Source organism: Trachemys scripta, chromosome 4 (assembly GCF_013100865.1).
Source record: "Trachemys scripta elegans isolate TJP31775 chromosome 4, CAS_Tse_1.0, whole genome shotgun sequence".
Taxonomy (NCBI): domain Eukaryota; kingdom Metazoa; phylum Chordata; order Testudines; family Emydidae; genus Trachemys; species Trachemys scripta.
Genome location: NC_048301.1, coordinates 31,845,070 through 31,857,454, shown reverse-complemented (window position 1 = coordinate 31,857,454; position 12,385 = coordinate 31,845,070). Strand labels below are relative to the sequence as shown.

Sequence of the window (12,385 nt, the reverse complement as noted above, 5' to 3'; positions counted from 1 at the left end):
AAGGCAATCCTGGCAATTCCAGGCCAGTAAGCCTAACTTCAGTACCAGGCAAACTGGCTAAAAATATAGTAAAGAACAGAATTATCTGACACATAGATTAACTCAATTTGTTGGGGAAGAGTCAAAATGGCTTTTTGTAAATAGAAATCATGCCTAGCCAATCTACTAGAATTCTTTGAGGGGGTCAACAAGCATGTGGACAAGGGTGATCCAGTGGATATAGTGTATTTGGACTTTCAGAAAGCCTTTGACAAGCAGGGGCAACTCCAGGCACCAGCGCACCAAGCATGTGCCTGGGGCAGCAAGCCACGGGGGGTGGCCTGCTGGTCGCTGTGGGGGCGGCAGTCAGGGAGCCTTCGGTGGCATGCCTGCGGGAGGTCCGCCAGTCCCACAGCTTCGGCGGCAATTTGGCAGCGGGTACGCTGAAGCCGCAGGACTGGTGGACCTCCCGCAGGTGCGCTGCCGAATCTGCGTTACCAGCGGACCTTCCGCAGGCACGCCGCCGAAAGCCTCCTGACTGCCGTGTTTGTGGCGGCAAAATACATAGAGCCGCCCCTGTTGACAAGGTCCCTCACCAAAGGCTCTTAAACAAAGTAAGTAGTCATGGGATAAGAAGGACAGTCCTGTCATGGATCACTATCTAGTTAAAAGATAGGAAGCAAGGGAAATAAATGCTCAGGAAGATTAGAGAGGCTATTAAAATAAAAAACTCAATAATAATGGGTAATTTCAACTATCCCCATATTGACTGAGTACATGTCACCTCAGGACGGGATGCAGAGATAAAGTTTCTTGACACCTTAAAGGACTGCTTCTTGGAGCAGCTAATCCTGGAACCCACCAGAGGAGAGGTAATTCTTGATTTAGTCCCAAGTGGAGCACAAGATCAGGTCCAAGAGGTGAATATAGCTGGACTGCTTGGTAATAGTGACCATAATATAATTAAATTTAACATCCCTGTGGCAGGGGAAACACCACAGTGCCCAACACTGTAGCATTTATCCAGGCAGACTGCGAAGAGCTACAAAAAAGGATCTCTCAAAACTGGGTGACGGGGCAAGAAAATGGCAGATGAAATTCAATGTTGATAAATGCAAAGTAATGAATATTGGAAAACATAATCCCAACTATACACACAAAATGATGGGTTCCAAATTAGCTGTAATCACCCAAGATAAATCTTGGAGTCACCATGGATCGTTCTGTGAAAACTTCCACTCAGTGCGCAGCAGTAGCTGCAAAGGTTAACAGTTCGTTAGGAACTATTAGGAAAAGGATAAGACAGAAAATAGCATAATGCCACTATACAAATCCATGGAATGCTCACAGCTTGAACACTGCATGCAATTCTGGTTGCCCCATCTCTAAAAGGGGCTAGTGAACTGGAAAAGGTTCAGAGAAGAGCAACAAAGATGATAAAGGGAATGGAACAGCTTCCATAGGAGAGACTAAAAAGATTAGGGCTGTTCATTTTAGAAAACAGATAAAGGGGAAATGATAGAAAAATCATGAATGGTGTGGAACAAGTGAACAGAGATGTGTTATTTATCTTTCCACACAATACACAAACCAGGAGTCACTGTATTAAATTAATGGGCAGCAGATTTAATACAAAACAGATTTAATACAATACTTCTTCACACAACGCACGGTCAACCTGTGGAACTCATTACTCTGCCTTGTGGGGGAGGCCAAAAGTATAACTGGGTTAAAAAAAAAAAAAAGAAAAAAAGAACTGAGTAAGTTCCTGGAAGAGATCAATAGCTATTAGCGTAAATGGTCAGGGACACAACCCCATACTCAGCACAACTCTAAACCTTTGACTACCAGAGGCTGGGAGTGAAGGACAGGGTTGGTTCACTCCATAATTGCCCCGTTCGTACACTCCTCCTGAAGCTCTGCTGCAGGCCACTGTCAGAGGCAGGATACTGGGCAAGATGGACCATGGTCTGACCCAGTATGGCATCTCTTACATTCTTAACTTTGGATTCACATACCCAGGCATTTGTGCCAGAAGTGCTTATTCAGTAACCCAATCTGAGAATAGAACCACCACCAAAAGGCTTACCTGAGACAACAAAACTAAGCACCAAAGATCAACACTGAATATTCACAAAGACAAGTTAGTGATCAGTCCACAGAAGTAAAAATCTTGCATCAGCAGATCTGCCAAACATTTTTAAAAAACAGTTACCTTTGAATATCATCAAATGTATCTGAATATCCTCAGATGCTTCCTGAAGATGTTCTTCAAGCAGAAAGAGAGGCTAAATTTGTCAGTTAATTTATTCATTGTGAATCTCTAACCAGAACACTTAAAGCTCTGCTTAAAAATGCTGAAATACCCACCTATAAAATCTTTTGCTCTGGCTACTGCTACATAAATCTCTGATTAATCCCAATTGTAGCCATTTGTTTTTTCATAATTATTAAATATGTCATAAGTAAAGGTTTAAAAGGCACAGTGCAATTGTCTGAGCAAAGGGCACACTATGGATGGAAATGAGATGGTCGAGTTCAGGATCCTGACAAAAGGAAGAAAGGAGAGCAGCAGAATACGGACCCTGGACTCCCTCAGGGAACTGATGGGCAGGATCCTCTGGAGGCTAATATGAGGGGGAAAGGAGTCCAGGAGAAAAAGCTGAAGTACTCAATGCTTTTTTTTGCCTCAGTCTTCATAGACAAAGTCAGCTCCCAGACTGCTGCACGGGGCAGCACAGTATGGGGAGGTGGTGAGCAGCCCTCAGTGGTAAAAGAACAGGTTAAAGACTATTTAGAAAAGCTGGACACGCACAAGTCCATGGGGCTGGATGCAATGCATCCGAGGGTGCTGAGAAAGATGGCTGATGTAATTGCATAGCCAATGACTGTTATCTTTGAAAACTTGTGACGATCGGGGGAGGTCCTGGACAATTGGAAAAAGGCAAATATATATTTATAAAAGGGAAGAAGGAGAACCCGGGGAACTACAGACCCGTCAGCCTCACCTCAGTCCCCAGAAAAATCATGGAGCAGGTCCTCAAGGAATCCATTTTGAAGCACTTGGAGGAGAGGAAGGTGATCAGGAACAGTAAACATGGATTCACGAAGGGAAAGTCATGCCTGAGCAACCTGTTTGCCTTCTATGATGAGAACTGGCTCTGTGGATATGGAGAAAGCGGTGGACTTGATATACTTTGACTTTAGCAAAGCTTTTGATATGGTCTCCCACAGCATTCTTGCCAGCAAGTTGAGGTAGTATGGACTGGAAGAATGGACTATAAAGTGGATAGAAAACTGGCTAGATCATCAGGCTGAACAGGTAGGGATCAACGGCTCAATGTCTAGTTGGCAGCCGGTATCAAGCAGAGTGCTCCAGGGGTCGGTTTTGTTCAACATCTTCATTAATGATCTGAATGATGGGATGTATTGCACCCTCAGCAAGTTCGCAGATGACACTAAGCTGTGGGGAGAGGTAGATACACTGGAGGGTGGGATAGGGTCCAGAGTGACCTAGTCAAATTGGAGGATGGGGCCAAAACAAATCTGATAAGGTTCAACAAAAACAAGTGCAGAGTCCTGCACTTAGGATGGAAGAATACCGTGCATTGCTACAGGCTGGGGACCGACTGGCTAAGTGGCAGTTCTGCAGCAAAGAACCTGGGGATTACAGTGGACAAGAAATTGGATATGGGTCAATAGTGTGCCCTTGTTGCCAAGAAGGCTAACAGCATAATGGACTGCATTAGTAGGAGCATTGCCAGCAGATCGAGGGAAGTGATTATTACCCTCTATTCAGCACTACTGAGGCCACATCTGGAGTATTGCGTCCAATTTTGGTCCCCCCACTACAGAAAGGATGTGGACAAACTGGAGACAGTCCAGTGGAGGGCAATGAAAATTATTAGGGGGTTGGGACACATGACTTATAAGGAGAGGCTGAGGGAACTGGGTTTATTTAGTCTGCAGAAGAGAAGAGTGAGGGGGGATTTGATAGCAGCCTTCAACTACCTGATGGGCGGGTTCCAAAGAGGATGGAGCTAGACTGTTCTCAGTGGTGGCAGATGACAGAACAAGAAGCAATGGTCTCAAGTTGCAGTGGGGGAGGTCAACGTTGGATAGTAGGAAAAACTATTTCACTAGGAGGGTGGTGAAGCCCTGGAATGGGTTACCTAGAGAGGTGGTGGAATCTCCATCCTTAGAGGTTTTTAAGGCCTTGCTTGAAAAAGCCCTCGCTGGGATGATTTAATAGGGGTTGGTCCTGCTTTGAGCAAGGGGTTGGACGAGATGACCTCCTGAGGTCTCTTCCAACCCTAATCTTCTATGATTCTAAATAACAAGGTACTAGTTGGCTGGATTTGGAGAGAATAAAAAGGAATAACAGAGGCTGACTGAGATGCCTGTATTGTACCCAGAGGGGTTGTAATTGTTCTGTGAACACAAAGAAAAGGTGAACTCAGAAATGTGTTGCTTCAAAGTGATAGCATAACACCTACCTCCCATTCTATGTAATAGGCCACTGTAGCAATATCAACAGTCTCCTTTGTACTATTATTGCTGAGTGTTCTAGAGATTTCTTGAGTGAGTTCTTTTACCTGCATTCAACAAAGAGCCATTTAGTTACAAGTGCATCTTTCCAAGGTGAAACCCATCTTGGTTATTCAACTTTGTGACTAACCAGCTGTCACATAAGAGGTGTCTATGAACTGTTATCCACCTATCCTAAGCCCCTGATACCAAACGTATTACCAATGGCTCTATTAGCACTGCAATGGTAATGGCCCTCGTTTTATTTTTCAAGAGATTCAGAATGGTTTCTCCATTGTCTTCCTCAGAAGACTGAAGTACCACAGAGGAGGATCAGACAATGAGTTACCTCCCTGCTTCCAGGGTTAGCACCAGTGATGAACCTTTCCTCACCCTCCAGCCCCCCCACAGTGCCTGTGCAAATCATCCTACAACAATAGGGAAGATTCTTTGCTAGAGATCTTAAGAGTTCAAATCCTCTTGCTAGTAAAATACAGTAAAACTATTTTAGGCAAAGGGATTTTTAATGACCTCTAAAGTGTCCACGAGTACCAAACCTGCAAAGTGCCTCTTTTCCCTTGAGAAACAAACTCAGCCTTGAAACTGAAGTCTATTTGGATTAAACTGGAAAGCAATAACATCAGAAGTAGCCTGTGAGCCAAACATAAAACTCTAAATGTTTTATTCAAACAAACAATTTGGAGGTCTATTTTTACCTCTCTCCTGCACTAGGAAAACCACCATTAAACTGTAACAGATTCCCTCTACTTGTAAATTATAAAGTATGTTTTGGAAGCCTTAGAGGGATCTCTGATGGCTCCAATGAGCAAGTTAAGCAATGTAAAAAGCAAACTGCTTATGTATTATCTCAAGCTCAACAATGTAAACTGTCAGAAATAGGTCATTAAAGGTGGAGTTGAAACAAAAAAGGGCTGGAGTAAGCAAGTGGCCTTTCCAATGGAGAAGAGACTACTATGGAATATACAATATGGAGCATATACAGAGTCAAGGAGAATGCTTCATGAAACCTTGCCACTAGAGTTGGATGAATATGATAGCAACAAGGTCTGCAAACATTCACTTGAATATTGAATGGCTGTTTGCTTTAACCATGTTTGTACCTTTACTCTCAGCTTGCAGGGATTTGCACAAAAAGGGTTTTGTTCGCATTAACATTTGGGGACTGGCTGTTCTTCGTATGAATTAATCTCCGTACTTACACATGGACAAGAGGATTTGAGTGTGAGAACAAGAGGATTTTCAAATTATTATTCAGAATTTGATATTTCATATTTTCCTGTTTAAAAAACGTCACGCATCCAAACAGGAAGCAAAAATGATGCCATGTGACTTAGGTGATAAATTACACACCACAATTAATGAACAGTGAAGAGCACAAAGTGAACAGTTTGTGACCACATACAGCATATTGGTTGGCATGAACTATTTGGCAAATACTTGACAAACTGTTCCTGATTTCTGCATTATTCACAATGATTCACAAACAGGAAAAGGGGCTGAATTCATTGAATAATTCATTCAGGTCTCTTTCCATGTTCTCTGCTCATAGCATCAAGTGGTGGGAGAGCAAATTGTGCTTACTCCACTTTTTAGCAATGCAAATAACCCAATTTAAACTAGGTTCAATATGCCAGACCTCCTGCTGACTATCATCTTGTAAATGCATGGCATAATCAATAGATGGGGTACAAATCTAAATACACACACAAAGATATATATACACACCTAAATGATATTTCTCCCTCCTTGGTGTTTATACTAACTTATGATCCAAGAACGATGCCTGTGTTTGGGGAGGTGTCAATCTCATTACTTTTTCAAATATTTATGTCAAGCTCAACACCAGATTATGAGTGCCTCATATATAAAGTTACTGTCACAACTCCTACAGTATGTAATGACTCAGCAGCTGTATCATAGTGATAAGCATGGCATAAAAACCTAGACAGATTATACCAATAGTCTGCAGCGCTGATAAAGAGGAGAAAGTAAATGCCATTGTTATGGGAGTCTTCCCCAGACACCAGCTAGCTATTCTCTGCTCACATTGGGGCAGGGTTCATCTGCCATTTACTCACTGCACTCGAACCAGGTGGTTGCATTTAGGATCATCTCCAGTTTTATCTGTGACCCTGGCTCCAGCACTGTGCACACACCAACACGAGTCTGTGTCACACTGAGTAGTTTTAAAGGTGCCATCTTCCTCACATTCAGGGTCATACACATTGTCCACATCTAGTTGGCCACTGGGACGACTCAGACCATTTCTGCTCTTGTAGAGTAGCTCTAAGTGCATCAGGCAACACTTTGGAGTTACTAAAAAAAATATGAGAAAAGCCACAAGGAGAGAGAGTGGTGTAGCGCATAACTGGAAGCTTTGAAGAACAAAATCATCATGGACTAGTCTCTCCTCTCTCAACCTGCATAGCTGGTGCCCAGATACGATGGTAATGAGAGTGGTATAACTATTTAGACAGTGCCACTGACTGTGAAAATAGCAGTATAATTGTTCCATTTGCCTATATAAATCACTGCACTACCATTATCTTCGTATATTCTCCTGTTATTAAACAGCTCAATTAGCCCATAACCAGTTGATGACACTTAAACTGTATGTAGCTGATACTTTTAAATAGCTTCTGCAGAAGGTGGTTCCTCCTGCACAGGAATGAAGCTCTCCCACTTCAGGTGTTCAACAAAAGGAACGACAATCCAAGTGTAACACTAACACGCCCAGTGATTCGTCTGCAGCAGGGATCAAACTGAGCATTGCCTGATCTTAATGGAGGAGCCTCTACTTCCTGAGCTACAAGACATGTCTGTCAGCAGAGGCTGTAGCAGGCTCAATCTCTAGCTGGCCTAGCCACGACTAGAGGAGGATAGAGTGCCACACCAAGCAGGCATGGCTTCCACAAGTATGGCTAAAGGAGGGCTGCAGTATGACACACCCAAAAGGATCACCATGTAGCATCGCAGGAATAGCCAGGAAAAGTCCTAATGGGGACTAAAGAAGCAGCAAACTGAGTCTTTTCACATGGAAGGAAGAAAAGCCCCACTACACAAATGAAGAACCAAAACAACCAGGTCACTAGTTTAGCAGATCTCATATGTATTTGTATTACCACACTGAGATCACAGACTAGTTAACTGTACAGTATATATATGTGATACAAGGTGTGTGAGGTAATATCTTTTATGGAACAGTTTCTGTTGGTGAAAGAGACAAGCTTTTGAGCTACACAGAGCTCTTCTTCTGTGTAGCTCGAAAGCTTGTCTCTTTCACCAACAGAAACTGGTCCCATAAAAGATATGATCTCACCCATCTTTTCTCTCTCATATTCTGGGACCAAAACGACTTACAACATTGCAATGTACAATGTATATGTAAGTGACAGGAATTCCCTCCTCCCCCAAAATGACTTACAGTGGTTGCAATTTACAGTGAGGTTGTCATAGCCCAGAAAGACAGCTCCACATGTCCTACAACTGTTCAAGTGACAAGTCACATACTCATTGTATGGCAGGAGGCATCTTCGTACACATCAGTCACAGTTTCCATGGCAGGCAATGCATCTGGGCAATCATCTAAAAGAGGGGTTTGCTTTCATTAAACACTATCTTTGACTTTCTTGGTCACTGCCATTTCCTAATTAACTACCCCAAATATATAATTGGAGAATCTCAGTCATACTGACAGCCTTGGAGACTGATATCTTTGTATTTACAGGCCAGGTACTATAGAATATGATTAAAATTCAAAAGACAGCAAACAAAAATATACAGCAATAACACCATAGATCCATAGATCTCAAAGTGCTTTACAAAGAAGGTCAGGATCATTATCCCTGTGAGGCTCAGTCAGGGAAGTCACTTCCCCTAGGTCACAGAAAACCAGCAGCAGAGCTAATAATTGAACAGTGTGCTCCTGATTCCCAGTCCAGTGCACTATCTCTTAGGATACACTGCCTCCCAGATCTTGTTAGCTGAAAGTTCAAAGCCCAGCCTCTGAATTTCCACTCTATAGAATATAACTGGTTTGGGTTCATCTGGTCTCAGGCAAAGATTTAGAGAAACAGATATTTTGGTAAAAAAAAAAAACAGACTTCCCATGCAAACAATCAGTGTTGAGGAGACCTTGATATGAAATCCACACAATCCAGAATCACAGATGGCAAAGCAAACTTCATCCAGGAAAGTTCTGCTAGGTTCCCTTCTTTATCAGTAATCTCAAAGGAAATATAAAACCATTGCTACTAAAGATGACACTAAAATTGGTGAAATGGTAACAAAGGACGGGAGTTTTACAAAGCAATCTGGATCACATAATAAGATGGGCTCACTTGAACATGTGTTTTAATACAACCAAACTACAAGGGACACAGAACGTAGGTCACACTTACAGAATTGGGAACTGTATCTTGGAAAGCAGTGACTCTGAAATAGATTTAGGGTCATGGTGCCTAGCCAACTGAACATGAACTACCAGGTTGAAACTGGGTTAAGAGAGCTAACTCAGATATATAAGCAGGGGAAATATCATGTATGAATAAGGAATGGCATTACATCTGCATACAGCATTGTACAGGAAGTTCATGGAATTGGGGGCCAGCCAGCCACTACTGCTGCTCTTATTCTTCAGGTGCGGAGAAAAGGGTCTGGGGAAATGGACCTGCACCCACCACCCTCAACCTGCTTACACTTCTCTGAGGGTGGAGTGGAGTTAATGACTTGCTCTTTGCATGAGAAATGAGACCCATGAAACCACACAAACGTTCTAGCTCTGGTGCTGGGAGAGGTGGGGGCACGGTAAAGTGAGCTAGGAGAGAAAATGGACAAGCGTGAGCAAGAGGATCAATGTAGGGAGAGAGGTGGAGAATAATATAGAGCAGGAGCTCCATGGACTTCCCCATCCCGTGGGAGAAAAAGCAAAGCAATGTAGCAAAGCAAAAACAGACCTCCAAGGGTGGGCAGAGCCTAGGCATGCCAGATCCTCTTCTAAACCCCTACCATTGGCCACATCTCAAAGGGGAACAGAGAATGAGTGATTCAATTTTTGACCCATCAAAGAAACAAAGAAGTTAAGTCTGACCTCTTTTTCTTCACCTACCACCCAGCAACAAGCTGCTAGCTCTAATTTGAGTGTTCCTGCCATCTCTCAGAACTCACATGAAACTGGGGTTTTAGAAGTAATGGGTTTTTTAAAAAGAAAAATATCATTGAATCCATTAATTTTGAAACAAAAAGGTGGCCATACTTACACTTAATCAGAGCGATAATATGAGACTAAATTTACTACGTAAAGCAATTTTAGATCTTCAGTAAAAGCTGCTACAGAAGTATTATAAAATTTAAGAACATGGTCAAACATCTGCAAATGCCCTACTATATTCAAAATAAGTACACAAGATGGATAAATGAATTACAGTGCATATTAAAATGGACTTAACAGCCTGTGCTGCAATGCTAACAGATCTCATCAGCTGACCAGGGTTGGGCTGGACAGGAGCCCTCCGTGGTATATCTTATTGCTGCAGAGGTAAGTATAAGTGATTGAGTAGCTCGCATTCTTCCTTCAGAGTCAATACAAAACCAATACCCCATATGATATTGAAGGGCTCTACTGTTGGAGATAGTTTCTTTCACAGATGAAAACTCGGATCCTCATCACTTCCAGTCTTAACAACAAGGATGCGAAATCCAGTGTCTTGTTCATATTTTAGCACTTTCTATATAACTAAATTCCCTATTTATTTTCACCTGAACATAGTAACACTACACATTTGTTTATGGTGGGAAGTGGAAAAAACATGCAATGTACTGTTAAACAGTTGTCATATTCTATCTTATATCAGTGGCGAGTAGTCTGTAAAGTACAGAATTGCTATAAACAGTTTAATATCCTGAGTATTCACCTTAGGAAGGAGCACCTCAAAACAGAATTACCATTTATTTCTCTCATGACAATTACCCAGTGTATGTTGGGAGTACAGGGAAGTTAATTATAATAGCTTGCATATTTAAAACAAAACAAAAACTTGCTGCTAGAAAAGATCTAGATATTAAAAATAAAGATGAATACATTTTCCTCACCAAAATTAACATTTAAAAAATAAAAAATCCAAGTTCCACTAGATTAAAATATTTAAGTATGTTTTAATAAATATTTTCATTAGAATTGTCATATCATTACACATGCAAAGACAAAACTGATACCTTGTCAAACAAGTTTTGGCATTTAACAGTTTATCTACTGAGCTAACTGTTTGGATATTTTTTCAAGAGTTTTACTTATCTTCTTGTTTTGTACAGAGAGCAAGATACTGGAACATATGTGGATATTTATAAATTTGTCTTGCTTGGTGTGCATGTATATAGCCTGTTGACAGCAGCAGATTGTAAAGGGTACATTTGGCAGATGTTTACTTCTTGTGCTGCCTAGCAAATTGTAGTAGGCATGTCTTGACATTCCACTGAATTCAAGGGAATGGCTGTATTAAACTGTAGCATACGAGTTGTAGGTGGGGTCCAATAGCCAATTAATTATTGGTAAGTATCATTTTGCGGATTTTGCTGTACTTTCCAGAAAAACAGATGTATTTACATGTGTAAAGCAGCCCACTACAAGATGAGGAACAAATTCTAGGATATTTACAGCTAGTACTGTGGCATAGTAATAGTAAAGTTTTTAACAAATTATTCTTAGTAAGAAAAACATGTGCATAATCCATTGAAGTCCCAGTCAAAGATAATAGTTGAAGACAAACTTTTGGACATCAACATTCCCTTTTTCGCTTGTTTTTTCTTTTTCTTTTTTGTTGATGTTGTTGTTCTTTCACCATCTTCTTTTAATCTTCCAGTAGCAATTCCAGTTCTTCTATAGGTACCCTTACTCTCAATTCTTTTTCAGTCATTAGATCTAGGGTCTCTTGCAGTTGATCTGGAAAATACTCTATTGCATCCATATACAGCACCTATGAATACAATTTAAAAAAAAAAACATTTACTCAGCCATCTTTCAAGAAAGAGGGACTAGACAGAAAGGAGTACATACAACTAGCAGATGCAACCAGCATTTCAGCATACATAGAAGAAAGAATCAAGATAGGGTGGCAATCCTGTAGTCAGGGGTATGGACTATAAATGACTAGGTCTCTTCTGTTTCTAAAACTATATTTCTTTTATTCAGCAACCAAATGTAGGGTCTGAAATGTGCTGAAGTTCTTGAAGCTCCTTTTAATTTCAATGGGAGTCATAGGTGCTCGCCAATTTATTTTCTGCTATTCTCTGAATTCCTTCTAATTTGTCTTTTACATATTTCTGCTACTGAAGTGCTCAGAATTAAACACGGAACTCAAAACACCATCTCTCCAGGGTCACAGGGAGGGGGATCGTCTCCATGCTTTATACAATATGATTCCTCAACTTATGAAACTGAAAACTCCACTGGCCACTTTATTTATTTATTGTTTGCCCTGCAAATTCACCTCTCATTTGTAGTCAATCTTTAGTATCTTTTGACAGTAAGAGTTCCCTCAGTTTTCATTCTTTTTCCACATATGTATCATGGCTAATTACATCCTAAACTTTTCAAATGTATTTCTAAATATAAAAATCTTCATTCCTTGATGACCAACTTAAATTTAAAAAACAAAACAAAAACAAAAACACTTACCTTTGCCCAGGGACAGTTCTGAAGGGCTCTATAAAACAGTCCTTTGCTCCTTTCTTTATTTCCTAGAGAAAACTGTGAGGGGGGAAAAAATCCATATTTCAAATAAATTGTGGCTGCTGAAGTGATATTTTATGTCTTCTTAGAAGCAGAGAAACTGCCACGCAAAAGTTCAGACAGAGTTTCCCT

General features: G+C 41.1%; 1 protein-coding gene across 1 annotated transcript in view; it reads right to left on the bottom strand.

The window, feature by feature from the left end:
• Window positions 1–10,460: 10,460 nt before the first annotated feature.
• The window catches only part of NRDE2 (NRDE-2, necessary for RNA interference, domain containing), an 80,671-nt gene continuing 78,746 nt past the window's right edge, over window positions 10,461–12,385 (bottom strand). Inside the window, 2 exon segments of the mRNA XM_034768103.1 lie at window positions 10,461–11,498; window positions 12,200–12,271. Of these exon segments, the coding sequence (XP_034623994.1) occupies window positions 11,373–11,498; window positions 12,200–12,271 (198 nt within the window). The 3' untranslated portion in view covers window positions 10,461–11,372.